Source organism: Gigantopelta aegis, chromosome 8 (genome assembly GCF_016097555.1).
Source record: "Gigantopelta aegis isolate Gae_Host chromosome 8, Gae_host_genome, whole genome shotgun sequence".
NCBI classification, from domain to species: Eukaryota; Metazoa; Mollusca; class Gastropoda; order Neomphalida; family Peltospiridae; genus Gigantopelta; species Gigantopelta aegis.
In genome coordinates this window covers 72,202,252-72,220,022 of record NC_054706.1, presented here as the reverse complement: position 1 = coordinate 72,220,022, position 17,771 = coordinate 72,202,252, and the positions used below count along the sequence as shown (strand labels likewise).

Here is a 17,771-nt window from a genome sequence, read left to right as displayed (position 1 = left end):
ATATATATATATATATATATATATATATATATATATATATATATTTATATATATATATATATATATATAAGCAAGCATAACCCCCAACTCCTCCGAAAAACTAACCCGTCCCTCGGCAAAACGTCCCAGAAAAACGAGAAGAATGAAATCAGGAGCTATAGTCAACTTTGTAGTTGGCAAATATTTTTTTTTTTTTTTTTTTTTATTATTATTTTTTTTAAACGTGTTTAAACACGTCTGTTGCAGGACCGTGTTAAGAACATTTGAGGCCCCCGGGAAAAACAATGTACTGGGGCCCCTATTTAATAATATGAACCTTAATTTTTATTTTTCAAATTGAATTTCGGGACCCCCAAAATCGCGGGGCCCCCGGGCAACTGCCCAGTGTGCCCATGCGATAAGACGGCACTCATCTGTTGTAGACAAATTATAGTAAATTGAAACTAAATACTGCTGAATATGGCAGGCATTATTTCTGGAGCAGTTTTAAACTGTAACAACAAACAATAAACACCAATTTACAGCTACATCTTAATCACACATTTGTAAAAACATCAAACATGAGTAAACATTGTTAAACGTAAACGAAACACATCTCTCAATTCTATAAAACGGGCGAGACCGAGATTAATAAATCTCTCATTCAGTGTATCGACTCGATACCACGTTCTGTAGAATTTTACTTCATTTTGTAACGAAAAATAGAACCAAAGGAAATGAGAAACGACTCGTGAAATAAATGACTATCAAAAGAAAGTATATGATATGAATCAGTTTTTTGTATAAACGACACAAAGCATAAAGTTGATGCCAATGTTATATTTCGTGAAATAAGTAAATAAAATGATCGTCTCTAAAAGTTAAAATTGAATGATATATATAGTGAGAGGAGTTTTAGGGTTCTCTGTTGTTTCATGCTTCCCCTCAAAAATATGTTTTTAAAAAGAAATTTGTTCGGCATGCTTTCTTTTGATTGTCAGTACATAACGATTTAAAAAAAAAGGACTTCACTCCCATCCCTCCTTCCACCAAAATTCAATATCCCTCTTGCCCCCCGAAAAAGAAAAGTAAAACATGAAGTAAACAAAACTGAAATGAACATTAAAGAAAACTCTTCCAAAACCAGATTAAAAAACTGCATAGGTATACAAGATATAGACTATTATTCTAGACATTTTACAATCTAAATCAGATTTATTTTATTAATATTATAATCTTTGGATGGAGGGGACTGGGGAAGGGGTGTTTTACGTACATTTTGTTACTATAACTTTAATACGAATGAGGACCTACAACGAGAAACGTTACAAGAAGTGCAGCCGTAGGAACCGGGGTGGGGGAGTTGGAGGAGGAGGAGGAGGAGACCCGTTAATGTATTCTTAAATTTATATATCCCACAAAACCTATGCCATCGCAGACATAAACTGTTTCAGTCAGCTATTTGTAACCTGATGTCTGAACAATCGCTGGCAGAAACAGGAAATGGGCGTTGGTTACGAAATTGGCTAAAAACGGATGTATGATAACTGCGTAACTAAATGTAGGCTTAAATATTAAGCAAGAATGTTGACAAAATAACATCCAAGAAAATGTAAGTTGTGGTAGATAAGTGTGTGTGGCATTATTTTACCACACATAAACTCGTTTTTAAATACTAGATAATGTGAAAGTATGTCTACATTTTAGTTCCGACTTTAAAAAAAAAAAAGAGAAAAAGGAAGAAACAAAAAATCACACTGGATGTCCATTGGCGTTTGGCACTATATGACGTCCATTAATTTTTCTTTTCTTAGGATCAAGAGGCATGAATATGGACGGATTGGCGTTTTCTAACAAGCTCTCCGTTTCCGGAGATTCATTATCATATATACTTAACGAGTCCTCTCTTTCTGGACTCGCACCAGACTCTGAACTAAATTTGGAACAAGAATTGTGAGTGTTGGCAGAACGTTTTTCAGGCACGTATAGTCGAATGTTGTCTAGGCAATAGTTCACCAACGAATCCTTCGAATCACACGCACGGTCCATCTGGCCGGAAATATGATCACCAGATGAGTTCCGTTCATGAGCAGACGACTTCGGCGTCTTTGCCGCTTCCCTACAAGAACTGAATCTTGAACAGAGAGCATGGCTGGAAGAGTTTTCTAGAGGCAAAGTGTTGTCGGTTTTCAACAGCTTGCGCTGTTTTCCCTCCAACGAACCACCACCATCCGCTGTTGGTCCATTGATCTGCTTTTGCGAATCACATCGGCCTGATCGAATCACGCTGTTAGCAAAGCGATGTTTAACGGATTCACTTCTGACACAGCTCGCTGAGGTGGAGAAATTCCCACGATTGCAGTTAAACATCCTCACTTTTCGTACTTCCGGATTTTCGCCGATCAACCAGTATGTCAGCAAGTCACCCTTTCCCTAAATATAAATATAACAACATTCGGTACACGTCCAGGAAAGAAAAACAAAAAGTAGGTAGATAGAATGGAAAGAGAGAAAAAAGTATGAGAGAGAGAGAGAGAGAGAGAGAGAGAGAGAGAGAGAGAGAGAGAGAGAGAGAGAGAGAGAGAGAGAGAGAGAGGGGAGGAGGGAGTTGAGTGAGAGAAAACAATGCATGTTTAGGTAAACCAAAACCAAAATCAACCGCTAACGAATGTGAATAAAGGAGTGGATTTTTATACCAATACACAATGTTTGTGATATATCAATTGTTTTGGGTCATGGGTGGAGCAATTGGAAACAATCATGGAACCGAAAACAAAGTCAATGTATATAAACAGACTGACGGATTTTGGTGGACCAGTAATTCCAATTCAGGGAACTACTCTATTCCCGTTCATTTTAGTAACCCTCATCCAGCCATCTCGTATGCCTATAATAATAATATTTGTTGAAACCAAAGAATCTTTTCAGAATCAGTATATTAAGAGAACATCTATATTGTAGAATACAATTTGTATCTTAAAGATATATTGGTGATGTCTAGTGGCAGAGCGTCCACAAAAAGAAAGAAAGAAAGAAATGTTTTATTTAACGACGCACTCAACACATTTTATTTACAGTTATATGGCGTCAGACATATGGTTAAGGACTACACAGTTTTTGAGAGGAAACCCGCTGTCGCCACTACATGGGCTACTCTTTCCGATTAGCAGCAAGAGATCTTTTATTTGCGCTTCCCACAGGCAGGATAGCACAAACCATAGGCTTTGTTGAACCAGTTATGGATCACTGGTCAGTGCAAGTGGTTTACATCTACCCATTGAGCCTTGCGGAGCACTCACTCAGGCTTTGGAGTCGGTATCTGGATTAAAATCCCATGCCTCGACTGGGATCCGAACCCAGTACCTACCAGCCTGTAGACCGATGGCCTACCACGACGCCACCGAGGCCGGTCGAGCGTCCACAAAGTATCACACAAACCAATGGACACCTAATAACCGCAATGCTGTGATGTCAGTTTTGCGCCTTTTCATCCGTGAAAATCACAATCCAATTAAAATTTAATATTCTTGATACAGACCTTCGTATTAATCTTGACCAAAAATATATGAAAATAAAGCTTTATATTTGTGAAATGTTAAACTCTGTCGTGTTTAAAGTTTAAAAATATTAATAAAGAAGCAAGCGCGTGTGCAGAAAATTATGCATGTGGGGAATCTTGACTGTGGCTAGCGAAGTTTCTAGGGTCGGTGGGTTGGGTCATGCTACCCTGGAGAACATACGAAAAAGAGAAGATTTTTTGCTTTGAGAATTTGCACCCCGCGACTGAAAAGTAAAAAAAAAAAAAAAAAATTAATAAAAACCCTCTCAAGATGATTGTGTTACCTTCATGGTGACGTAACCTCGTTCCTCAGTCTCGTATCCCCCCAGCTTGTTGAGCAGATCTCGACAGCTGGCGCTGATGTGAATCATCAAGGCTGCAACACAAGGGAAACAACTCGTACAAGAATAGAGGAATAACTCCCAAGCTGCATTTGTCTTTCAGTCTGTCTATCAGTCTGTTTGACCGTCCTCAGTGGTGTCGCGGCGCGGTTATGCCATAAGGCTGGTAGGTACAGGGTTCGCAGCCCGGTACCGGCACCCACCCAGAGCGAGATTTAATGACTCAGTTGGTACGTGTAAGACCACTACACATTCTTCTCTCTCACTAACCACTAACAACTAACCCACTGTCCTGGACAGACAGCCCAGGTAGCTGAGGTTTGTGTCCAGGGCAGCGTGCTTGAACCTTAACTGGATGTAAGGACGAAAATAATTTAAAAAGAAAAAAGTTTGTTTGTGGATAGTATAGTAGTATACAAAATACATCTTTATGCATAATATAGTTGAATGGGGTGGGGTTGTAAATTGATTTTAAAAGTCAAAGAATGAACCTAGCGACATTTACAATAATAATAATAATAATAATAATAATAATAAACAACTGTATATAATACTTCAAACTTCTCTTCGACGGATCTGCATAAAATAGTTCTATAAAATACAAGAAACATTTCTAAAACAAATTTGGGAAAACAGAATGAAATGTTCACAGGTACCGCTAAACGACAAACCGAGGTAAAGTTATGTTTAAATATATATATAACAAAGAGCTCCCTTTTTATTATAGACATGTACGTACGTTACAAAGGTATTCACAAACAACAACCTTGGTGTAATGCTATATACATGTACGTACGTACGTTACAAAGGTATTCACAAACAACAACCTTGGTGTAATGCTATATACATGTACGTACGTACATGTATATAGCATTACACCAAGGTTGTTGTTGTTTGCGAATACCTTTGTAACATTAAGCACACTAATGCGAGTCGTACGACCGCGATAATACATATGTTCTCACCTTCCCCGTTGGACTCCATCCTGGACGCCGTGTTCACCGTGTCCCCGAACAGCGTGTACCGTGGCATCGTGACGCCCACCACACCAGCCACACACGAGCCTACAATTAAATGACACATGCATGTTTAAAACATCCCGGAAGGATCCTAAACACACGATGTTGAACGTTACACAAATGTAGCGTATATGAGTTAATAATAATTAGGCATACACACACGGGCGCTACACACAGTATAGCCATATTTCTTTGCTATCAGTTAAGGATAGGGCAATGTACCTCCAGTACGTTGAGGTGTTGGAGTCTGAAAACGACTATAGGTTCAGTAAAAAAAAACTAACACCCCCCCCCCAAAAAAAACAAAAAACAAAAAAACACCCAACAAAACAAACCAAAACAAAAACAACAAGACCATATCGCCTCTTCCCCCCCCCCCCCCTAAAAAAAAAAGAAGAAGAAAAGAAATAATAATAAACAACAGAAAAACAACCAACCAACAAATGTGACGTAGCTTGTTCTGCGTATTTTTTTAATTTTAACCAAGTATATACAGGATATAAAGACACAAACGTTTGGGGGGGGGGGGGGGGGGGGTCAACTGAGTAGTTAATAGTCTAAAACTCCTTAAACGGTTAAGGAGAGAATTTTAAGTTTCTATAATGCTTTCCGTGGCAACTGCCCCCACCCCCCTGCACACACACACACCCGCTAGCTACGGCCCTGTTGAATTATGCAAATATTATGTATGGAAACGGTTTATTTTGTGGGTAATTATCACAAATAGATATAAATATATATATCAAAATGTGAAACCTACAACTAGAGACTGTGCCGCCTCTACTAGAGACTGTGCTCCCACCACAAGAGACTGTGCCCCCTCTACTAGAGACTGCCCCCTCCACAAGAGACTGTGCCCCCTCCACAAGAGACTGTGCCCCTCCTAGAGACTTCCCCCTCCACAAGAGACTGTGCCCCCTCCACAAGAGACTGTGCCCCCTCTACTAGAGACTGCCCCCTCCACTAGAGACTGTGCCCCCTCTACTAGAACTGTGCCCCCTCCACAAGAGACTGTCTACTACTGTGCCCCCTCTACTAGAATGCACTGGCCGGTGTAACGGAATGCTCCGTAGGGTCCTAGGAAAGGTCCTTGGTCTAATATACCTAGGAATGCAAGTCCTAGGACTTACATTCAATAGGAATACTGGTCTGACTGCCAGGATATGAAGTCCGGGCCGAACTTGCATTCCTGGACAATCGAAATTTAAGTCCGGTCGTACACATAAAAATTAAATTATAAATGTAAACAAAACGAAAAACAGTTTCCTTTTTGGTTTATTTAATTAACTTAGGGTATTAGCGCCTCTCTTTATTTAAACATTTTCTATTTATTCCAATATTTTCCATTTATATAATTTGCAAGAGTTTGTACACATTTTGTTGACCTTATTACATCAGCAGAACCAAGGTCTTTATTCATTGCGTATTGTTCCAACTAATAAAACTCAAAAACATTTACCATAATTTGAAGCATATTAGTACTCGCAAATAAGTTTAACTTGCCCATATGATATACCAACACAATTATCTGTTAGACATTATATATTGGTATTTGATAATAATAATAATAATAATAATAATAATAATAATAATTTAACTATAAAAATGTGATATTTGCGTTATATACATTATCTTGTTATTATATAATTTTAAGTTTGTGCCTTTCTGTCAATAATGTTGCAGGCACGTGTACATAGGGTGTGGGGGTGGGGTAGCGTGTTCTAAACACCCCTCTTCAAAGCACATTTCTTCACCTCTCCCCTGCATAGCTTACTGAACATGTGCCTGCTTTGTCAAGTTTGCTCATTTTAAAAATCAATTTGGTCTAACATATGACATATCAGACTCTAGCCTCTATGATATCTTAGTCCCAACAAACCATACCATCGATAAACAAATATGTTAAATGGTTTTTATTAATGTTTATCAATTAATAGAAATATCAATGACTAAAAGTGGGTTTTAGCAGCTCAATGGGCTACTAGACCGACTAAAACAAAACGGTAATCATAGAACAATTATCATACTGTTAATAATATGCACACACAATTTACAAAGATCCTTTTAAACAGACTAACTACTCATGACACTTTTACACCTGACCGTTTTGGTCGCAATAGGCATTCAGACTCCCTTTTTGGGAGAGGGGGTGGGGGAGGCATGCTGATCATTATTGCCGGAATGAAACGAAAATGTCCAAATCTGGGACACAACGTATATTTATATTCGCATTACTACCAATATGCTAAATAGGATTCCAAACAAATCAGTCTGCATTTTTACATGGATTACAACTAATATTGTGAGTAAAATTATGGAAATGCATGGTGAAGATTTTTGGTCAGCTCATTTTGCCCGAACATGTCCATTGCCCCCCCCCCCCCCCCCCCCCCCCCCCCCCCCCCGACTCTCACCTGCACCCAGTATCGAACGCTTATGATGTTCCTAACGGCCAGGTATTATAATAGAGACCCTTTCCCCAACTCATATCTTATGCTTTTTATGGTCGAAACTGCCATAAGGCAGTCAGTGATAATTAATTTCAAGTGTTTTGATGCTATTTTTAATTGTTCATCAATAAAAAATCAAATTTTGATGCTTATTATTCCTGTTATTTTATATTGTAGTAACTGGTCATTATAGTACCAGTTATAAGTACTAACTACTAGAACTAAGTACAGTTTTAAAAGTTTTATTTCAGGGATTTTCAGGAATCATATATATGTAATAAGCAAACTATCGGAAATAAATTCCAGAGGACTAGGAATACTAGGATTGAAAGTCCGGTGGACTAGGAGTACCAGGAATAAAAGTCCCACGGACTTACATTCCTCGAAATGTACGTCCCACAGACTTAAATTCCTAGGGATACAGGTCCCACAGACTAGGATTCCGAGGAATGGAAGTCCGATCGGCCAAAGATTAAGAAAATCACAATTAATCAGATTGTGACTTACCGTCAAAATATAAAGTTACAGAACATATTATTAAAAATTATGTTGGTGCATATAGAAATTGTCTTTTGTTGTTCACCAAATGTTAGTTTTTTTGGAGTTACCAGTTTAAATATATATATTTTTAAAACAATTTTGGGCTACATATTACACTACGAGGGAAGGCTGCCAAAACCTCACTTTTTATCTCGTGTCTTTCTGGCAGCTCGTGCAAATTGCAGAGTATAATAAACGGACATCCAATTTGCCAAACTAGTATTTCTGTCACTGCTGTAGAAGGAATTTAAGTCCGGTAGGAATACAAGTCCTAGGATAAAAACAACTCTAAAATAAACCAGGAATGAAAGTCCGGGTAAGACTATGGTTCCTAAGCTATGGAGGTCCGATAGGACTACTCTTCCTAGGAACCGAGGTCCTGCGTTCCTTTTACACCCCCTCCACTAGAGACTGTGCCCCCTGCACCAGAGACTGTGCCCTCCCCACTAGAGACTGTGCCCCCTCCACAAGAGACTGTGCCCCCTCCACAAGAGACTGTGCCCCCTCCACAAGAGAGTGTGCCCCCTCTACTTTAGACTGCCCCCTCCACAAGAGACTGTGCCCCCTGTACTAGAGACTGTGCACCCTCCACTAGAGACTGTGCCCCCTCCACTAGAGACTGCCCCCTCCACTAGAGACTGTGCACACTCCACTAGAGACTGTGCCCCCTCTACTAGAGACTGTGTCCCCTCCACAAGAGACTGTGCCCCCTCTACTAGAGACTGTGCCCCCTCCACTAGAGACTGTGTCCCCTCCACTAGAGACTGTGCCCCCTCCTCCACTAGAGACTGTGCCACCTACACTAGAGACTATGCCCCCTTCACAAGAGAGTGTGCCCCCTCCACTAGAGAGTGTGCCCCCCTCCACTAGAGACTGTGTCCCCTCCACTAGAGACTGTGCCCCCTCTACTAGAGAATGTGCCCTCTCCACAAGAGACTGTGCCCCCTCTACTAGAAACTGTGCTCTCTGCACTGGAGACTCTGCCCCCTCCACAAGAGACTGTGCCCTGTGCCCCCTCTACTAGAGAATGTGCCCTCTCCACAAGAGACTGTGCCCCCTCTACTAGAAACTGTGCTCTCTGCACTGGAGACTCTGCCCCCTCCACAAGAGACTGTGCCCTGTGCCCCCTCTACTAGAGACTGTGCCCCTTCCACTAGAGACTGTACCCCCCTCTACTAGAGACTGTGTCCCCTACACAAGAGACTGTGCCCCCTCTGCTAGCAACTGTGCCCCCTCCACTAGAGACTGTGCCCCCTCCAGAAGATACTGTGCCCCCTCCACAAGATACTGTGCCCCCTCTACTAGAGACTGTGCCCCCTCTACTAGAGACTGTGCCCCTTCCACAAGAGACTGTGCCCCCTCTACTAGAGACTGTGCCCCTCTACTAGAGACTGTGCCCCTTCCGCAAGAGACTGTGCCCCCTCTACTAGAGACTACACCCCCTCAACTAGAGACTGTGCCTCCTCCACAAGAGTCTGCCCCCTCGACTAGAGACTGTGCCCCATCTACTAGACTGTACCCCCTCTACTAGAGACTGTGCCCCCTCTACTATAGACTGTGCCTCCTCCACAAGAGACTGTGCTCCCTCCACAAGAGACTGTGCCCTCCCCACTAGAGACTGTGCCCCCTCCACAAGAGACTGTGCCCCCTCCACAAGAGACTGTGCCCCCTCCACAAGAGAGTGTGCCCCCTCTACTTTAGACTGCCCCCTCCACAAGAGACTGTGCCCCCTGTACTAGAGACTGTGCACCCTCCACTAGAGACTGTGCCCCCTCCACTAGAGACTGCCCCCTCCACTAGAGACTGTGCACACTCCACTAGAGACTGTGCCCCCTCTACTAGAGACTGTGTCCCCTCCACAAGAGACTGTGCCCCCTCTACTAGAGACTGTGCCCCCTCCACTAGAGACTGTGTCCCCTCCACTAGAGACTGTGCCCCCTCCTCCACTAGAGACTGTGCCACCTCCACTAGAGACTATGCCCCCTTCACAAGAGAGTGTGCCCCCTCCACTAGAGAGTGTGCCCCCTCCACTAGAGACTGTGTCCCCTCCACTAGAGACTGTGCCCCCTCTACTAGAGAATGTGCCCTCTCCACAAGAGACTGTGCCCCCTCTACTAGAAACTGTGCTCTCTGCACTGGAGACTCTGCCCCCTCCACAAGAGACTGTGCCCTGTGCCCCCTCTACTAGAAACTGTGCTCTCTGCACTGGAGACTCTGCCCCCTCCACAAGAGACTGTGCCCTGTGCCCCCTCTACTAGAGACTGTGCCCCTTCCACTAGAGACTGTACCCCCTCTACTAGAGACTGTGTCCCCTACACAAGAGACTGTGCCCCCTCTGCTAGCAACTGTGCCCCCTCCACTAGAGACTGTGCCCCCTCCAGAAGATACTGTGACCCCTCCACAAGATACTGTGCCCCCTCTACTAGAGACTGTGCCCCCTCTACTAGAGACTGTGCCCCTTCCACAAGAGACTGTGCCCCCTCTACTAGAGACTGTGCCCCTCTACTAGAGACTGTGCCCCTTCCGCAAGAGACTGTGCCCCCTCTACTAGAGACTACACCCCCTCTACTAGAGACTGTGCCCCCTCAACTAGAGACTACACCCCCTCTACTAGAGACTGTGCCCCTCTACTAGAGACTGTGCCCCTTCCGCAAGAGACTGTGCCCCCTCTACTAGAGACTACACCCCCTCAACTAGAGACTGTGCCTCCTCCACAAGAGTCTGCCCCCTCGACTAGAGACTGTGCCCCATCTACTAGACTGTACCCCCTCTACTAGAGACTGTGCCCCCTCTACTATAGACTGTGCCTCCTCCACAAGAGACTGTGCTCCCTCCACAAGAGACTGTGCCCCCTCTACTAGAGACTGTGCCCCCTCCACAAGAGACTGTGCCCTGTGCCCCCTCCACAAGACACTGTGCCCCCTCTACTAGAGACTGTGCCCCTTCCACTAGAGACTGTACCCCCCTCTACTAGAGACTGTGTCCCCTACACAAGAGACTGTGCCCCCTCTGCTAGCAACTGTGCCCCCTCCACTAGAGACTGTGCCCCCTCCAGAAGATACTGTGCCCCCTCCACAAGATACTGTGCCCCCTCTACTAGAGACTGTGCCCCCTCTACTAGAGACTGTGCCCCTTCCACAAGAGACTGTGCCCCCTCTACTAGAGACTGTGCCCCTCTACTAGAGACTGTGCCCCTTCCGCAAGAGACTGTGCCCCCTCTACTAGAGACTACACCCCCTCTACTAGAGACTGTGCCCCCTCAACTAGAGACTGTGCCTCCTCCACAAGAGTCTGCCCCCTCGACTAGAGACTGTGCCCCATCTACTAGACTGTACCCCCTCTACTAGAGACTGTGCCCCCTCTACTATAGACTGTGCCTCCTCCACAAGAGACTGTGCCCCCTCTACTAGAGACTGTGCCCCCTCCACAAGAGACTGTGCCCTGTGCCCCCTCCACAAGACACTGTGCCCCCTCTACTAGAGACTGTGCCCCCTCCACAAGAGACTGTGCCCTGTGCCCCCTCCACAAGACACTGTGCCCCCTCTACTAGAGACTGTGCCCCCTCAACTAGAGACTGTGCCCCTTCCACTAGAGACTGTACCCCCCCCCCCCCCACTAGAGACTGTGCCCCCTCCACAAGAGACTGTGCCCCCTCTGATAGCAACTGTGCCCCCTTCACTAGAGACTGTGCCACCTCCACAAGAGAATGTGCCCCCACTACTAGCAACTGTGCCCCTCCACTAGAGACTGTGCCCCCTCCACAAGAGACTGTGCCCCCTCTGCTAGAGACTGTGCCCCCTCCACAAGATACTGTACCCCCTGTACTAGAGACTGTGCCCCCTCTACTAGAGACTGTGCCCCCTCTACTAGAGACAGTGCCCTTTCCAAAAGAGACTGTGCCCCCTTTACTAGAGACTATACCCCCTCTACTAGAGAATATACCCCCTCAACTAGAGACTGTGCCCCCTCTACTAGAGACTGTGCCCCCTCTACTAGAGACTGTGCCCCCTCTACTAGAGACAGTGCCCTTTCCAAAAGAGACTGTGCCCCCTTTACTAGAGACTATACCCCCTCTACTAGAGAATATACCCCCTCAACTAGAGACTGTGCCTCCTCCACAAGAGTCTGTGCCCCCTCTACTAGAGACTGTGCCCCCTCTACTAGAGACTGTACCCCCTCTACTAGAGACTGTACCCCCTCTACTAGAGACTGTACCCCCTCTACTAGAGAATATACCCCCTCAACTAGAGACTGTGCCTCCTCCACAAGAGTCTGTGCCCCCTCTACTAGAGACTGTGCCCCCTCCACAAGAGACTGTGCCCCCTCCACAAGAGACTGTACCCCCTCTACTAGAGACTGTACCCCCTCTACTAGAGACTGTGCCCCCTCCACCTGTACCCCCTCTACTAGAGACTGTACCCCCTCTACTAGAGACTGTGCCCCCTCCACAAGAGACTGTACCCCCTCTACTAGAGACTGTACCCCCTCTACTAGAGACTGTGCCTCCTCCACAAGAGACTGTGCCCCTCTACTAGAGACTGTGCCCCCTCTACTAGAGACTGTGCCCCCTCTACTAGAGACTGTGCCCCCTCTACTAGAGACTGTGCCCCCTCTACTAGAGACTGTGCCCCCTCTACTAGAGACTGTGCCCCCTCTACTAGAGACTGTGCCCCCTCCACAAGAGACTGTACCCCCTCTACTAGAGACTGTACCCCCTCTACTAGAGACTGTGCCTCCTCCACAAGAGACTGTGCCCCCTCTACTAGAGACTGTGCCCCCTCTACTAGAGACTGTGCCCCCTAGAGACTGTGCCCCCTCTACTAGAGACTGTGCCCCCTCTACTAGAGACTGTACCCCCTCCACTAGAGACTGTACCCCCTCTACTAGAGACTGTGCCTCCTCCACAAGAGACTGTGCCCCCTCTACTAGAGACTGTGCCCCCTCTACTAGAGACTGTGCCCCCTCTACTAGAGACTGTACCCCCTCTACTAGAGACTGTGCCCCCTCTACTAGAGACTGTATCCCCTCTACTAGAGACTGTGCCTCCTCCACAAGAGACTGTACCCCCTCCACTAGAGACTGTGCCCCCTCCACTAGAGACTGTGCCCCCTCCACTAGAGACTGTACCCCCTCTACTAGAGACTGTGCCACCTCTACTAGAAACTATGTCGCCTCTACTATAAACTGTGACCCCTCTACTAGAGACTGTGCCCCCTCCACTAAAGACTATCCCCCCTCCACTAGAGACTGTACCCCTTCCACTACAGACTGTGCCCCATCCACTAGAGACTGTACCCCCTCTACTAGAGAATGTGCCCCCTCTACTAGAGACTGTGCCTCCTCTACTAGAGACTGTGCCTCCTCCACAAGAGACTGTACCCCCTCCACTAGAGACTGTGCCCCCTCCACTAGAGACTGTGCCCCCTCCACTAGAGACTGTACCCCCTCTACTAGAGACTGTGCCACCTCTACTAGAAACTATGTCGCCTCTACTATAAACTGTGACCCCTCTACTAGAGACTGTGCCCCCTCCACTAAAGACTATCCCCCCTCCACTAGAGACTGTACCCCTTCCACTACAGACTGTGCCCCATCCACTAGAGACTGTACCCTTTTCACTACAGACTGTGCCCCGTCCATTAGAGACTGTGCCCCCTCCACTAGAAATTATGATCACCTCCAGATATCGTTCCTACTATCGCCTGGTTTGTGACATACGGTAGTTTGACATATCTGAATGAATGTCGCCTGGTTTGTAACGTTGTTTGACTCACCTGAATGAATCCCAATCCGCAGCTTGAGAGTGTCGCCTGGTTTGTGACGTAGTTTGAAACTCTTGATGGCACTGAGCAGTTCGAGCGACATGGACGCGATCTCCCCCGCGTGGTTGTCGCCGTTGCGGATGGGTAGACCACTGACCACCATGTAGGCGTCGCCAATCGTCTCCACCTTGTACACATCGTAGTGTGCGATGATCGAGTCAAACAACGTGTAGAGATCATTTAGAAGGTCAACGACCTGTACAGCAAAAAAAAAAGAAGAAAAAAAGAGAGAAAGATACTCAACAGGCGTTTGTGTATGTAGGAAATTATGCAAGGGGCGAGCAAAGTTTCTTGGGTGTTCCAGTCATTCTTCCCCGGATTTTTCTTTTTTTAAATAGAAGGAAATTTGAGTTGGGCAGGTGGGCGTTTCGATCCCCGAAACCCCCTCCCCACCCCGCACACGCGCTTGGACAGTGACTGACAATGAATGACACTCTTAATAAACATTTAACAGAAGGCCCAGTAAGGTGAAAAACGTGAGCCTAGCCAATTTGTTTTTCAAAAGCAATAAAATATGTTTCAATCAATTTTTAAAAAATCATCTAAGGCCATCGAGGCGGTAAAAGAAAGGGGAGTATCCACTCCAATGTTACATTTTCAAGTAGAAAACATGTCAGGTAGGCAAGATATACCGATGGGTTGGTGGGTTCACTGAGCTATTTCTCGTTCCAGCCAGTGCACCAACAACTGGTATATTAAAGGCCGTGGCATGTGTTATCCTGTTTGTGGGAAGGTTAATATCAAAGATCCTATGCTATTAATGAAAACATTTAGCGGCTTTCCTCTTTAAGACTATACATATCAAAATTTCAATAATGTTTGGCCGAGGGTTATGAAGTCAAGGTGTTCTGCCGGTGTCGTTAAACAAAACAAACTTTATTTATTTTATCTATAGTATTAGCATGTCAACTCTCATACCACAGCATTGACATTTAGTCCCTCATTTGTTTTTCAATTTATATTTTCGTGCTTATATCCAATTAAGGTTCAAGCACGCTGTCCTGGGCACACACCTAAGCTATCTGGGCTATCTGTCCAGGACAGTGGGTTAGTTGTTAGTTGGTTAGTGGTTAGTGAGTGGATGTAGTGACCGTACACCTACCCATTGAGCCCTTAAGAACTGGCTGCGAACCCTGTACCTACCAACCTGTAGTCCGATGGCTTAACCACTGCGCCACGAAGCCCGGTAGTCCCTCATTACGTCTGTGTATTTTATACAGGCATAACTTCTCTAATAGTGAATTAAAATGTGGTCTCAAGTACCATACGATTTCTTTCCACCAGTATATTATTTAACCTTTAGGCTTACGTAGCGAATGCTGGAACCTGTGCCAGGAAAGACTTGTCAGAACCTTGAGCAGTTTGTATCCAGTGAAAGACAGGATGTGACTCAGATAGAAAGAAATGTTTTATTTAACGACGCACTCAACACATTTTATTTACGGTTATATGGCGTCAGACATATGGTTAAGGACCACACAGATTTTGAGAGGAAACCCGCTGTCGCCACTACATGGGCTACTCTTCCGATTAGCAGCAAGGGATCTTTTATTTGCGCTTCCCACAGGCAGGATAGCACAAACCATGGCCTTTGTTGAACCTGTTATGGATCACTGGTCGGTGCAAGTGATTTACACCTACCCACTGAGCCTTGCGGAGCACTCACTCAGGGTTTGGAGTCGGTATCTGGATTAAAAATCCCATGCCTCGACTGGGATCCGAACCCAGTACCTACCAGCCTGTAGACCGATGGCCTACCACGACGCCACCGAGGCCGGTGACTCAGATAGATACACGAACAAACGGATGGATGGAACAACAGCTCTAGACAGATTGGTGGACTGACAACTACAGGCAGACTTGACGGATATAAGAAAGACAGACATACATGACAGACAGACAGACCGACAGCCAGACATACATGACAGACCGACAGATCGACAGCCAGCCAGACAATATGGTTTGTTTTTAATAAAACAGCACTGCTCTCATCAGTCATATCACTCATGATATGGCAATGCGTTTACCACACAGACCCTTAATCCCATTTTAAAAACAGAAATGGCGTGGTTATTGATGAGTAACTTAAGTGAAGTTACGCGCTTTCCTCAAACAGTCTATTATCACACAATGACAAGTGGATGGCAAGAGGTCGGGCAGTGTCTTCCACACATTTACATTGATCTGTCTGTTAACGAACTTACGAACAGGCCGACATCGAGACTAATTGGAAATGCACAATCATACCATTAGCCGTGGTCTGGTGCAAAGTTAAAACTATGCTAGTCAGACTCATCAATATAAAGGTACAGTAACAAAGTGGTGTTTCGATTGTAAGAAATTAAAGAGACTGGTGATAACAATTTATAACTCTTCCAGACTAACAAATTGTATGTTCTATCAAAGTCCTAACATAAGACAATTAATTGAAATATATTACCAACTAAGTCAGTTTCTATAAATTTGTTATAAAAGATATCTTCGCTGATAACGTTTTGATCATTGGTTTGTAGTGCAAGGCGCACATTTAGTGACTATTTCTATGTCTGATTCAGACTAACAAATTGTATTTTCTATCAAAGTCCTAACATTAGACAATTAATTGAAATACACTACCAAATGAAGTCAGTTTCTATCAAAGTCCTAACATTAGACAATTAATTGAAATACACTACCAGATGAAGTCAGTTTCTATCAAAGTCCTAACATTAGACAATTAATTGAAATACACTACCAGATGAAGTCAGTTTCTATCAAAGTCCTAACATTAGACAATTAATTGAAATACGTTACCAATTGAAGTCAGTTTCTATCAAAGTCCTAACATTAGACAATTAATTGAAATACACTACCAGATGAAGTCAGTTTCTATCAAAGTCCTAACATTAGACAATTAATTGAAATACACTACCAGATGAAGTCAGTTTCTATCAAAGTCCTAACATTAGACAATTAATTGAAATACACTACCAGATGAAGTCAGTTTCTATCAAAGTCCTAACATTAGACAATTAATTGAAATACGTTACCAATTGAAGTCAGTTTCTATCAAAGTCCTAACATTAGACAATTAATTGAAATACACTACCAATTGAAGTCAGTTTCTATAAGTCCTAACATTAGACAATTAATTGAAATACACTACCAGATGAAGTCAGTTTCTATCAAAGTCCTAACATTAGACAATTAATTGAAATACACTACCAGATGAAGTCAGTTTCTATCAAAGTCCTAACATTAGACAATTAATTGAAATACGTTACCAATTGAAGTCAGTTTCTATCAAAGTCCTAACATTAGACAATTAATTGAAATACACTACCAATTGAAGTCAGTTTCTATAAGTCCTAACATTAGACAATTAATTGAAATACACTACCAGATGAAGTCAGTTTCTATCAAAGTCCTAACATTAGACAATTAATTGAAATACACTACCAGATGAAGTCAGTTTCTATCAAAGTCCTAACATTAGACAATTAATTGAAATACACTACCAGAGATGAAGTCAGTTTCTATCAAAGTCCTAACATTAGACAATTAATTGAAATACACTACCAGATGAAGTCAGTTTCTATCAAAGTCCTAACATTAGACAATTAATTGAAATACGTTACCAATTGAAGTCAGTTTCTATCAAAGTCCTAACATTAGACAATTAATTGAAATACACTACCAGATGAAGTCAGTTTCTATCAAAGTCCTAACATTAGACAATTAATTGAAATACACTACCAAATGAAGTCAGTTTCTATCAAAGTCCTAACATTAGACAATTAATTGAAATACACTACCAGATGAAGTCAGTTTCTATCAAAGTCCTAACATTAGACAATTAATTGAAATACACTACCAGATGAAGTCAGTTTCTATCAAAGTCCTAACATTAGACAATTAATTGAAATACACTACCAGATGAAGTCAGTTTCTATCAAAGTCCTAACATTAGACAATTAATTGAAATACACTACCAGATGAAGTCAGTTTCTATCAAAGTCCTAACATTAGACAATTAATTGAAATACACTACCAGATGAAGTCAGTTTCTATCAAAGTCCTAA

General features: G+C 43.8%; 1 protein-coding gene across 1 annotated transcript in view; it reads right to left on the bottom strand.

Moving 5' to 3' along the window:
- Positions 1 to 517: 517 nt before the first annotated feature.
- The window catches only part of LOC121379052 (receptor-type guanylate cyclase Gyc76C-like), a 158,112-nt gene continuing 140,858 nt past the window's right edge, over positions 518 to 17,771 (bottom strand). Inside the window, exons 19-22 of the mRNA XM_041507500.1 lie at positions 13,663 to 13,906; positions 4,845 to 4,943; positions 3,823 to 3,914; positions 518 to 2,412 (exon numbers count right to left, since the gene is read on the bottom strand). Of these exons, the coding sequence (XP_041363434.1) occupies positions 1,732 to 2,412; positions 3,823 to 3,914; positions 4,845 to 4,943; positions 13,663 to 13,906 (1,116 nt within the window). The 3' untranslated portion in view covers positions 518 to 1,731. The remainder of the gene's footprint in view (positions 2,413 to 3,822; positions 3,915 to 4,844; positions 4,944 to 13,662; positions 13,907 to 17,771) is intronic.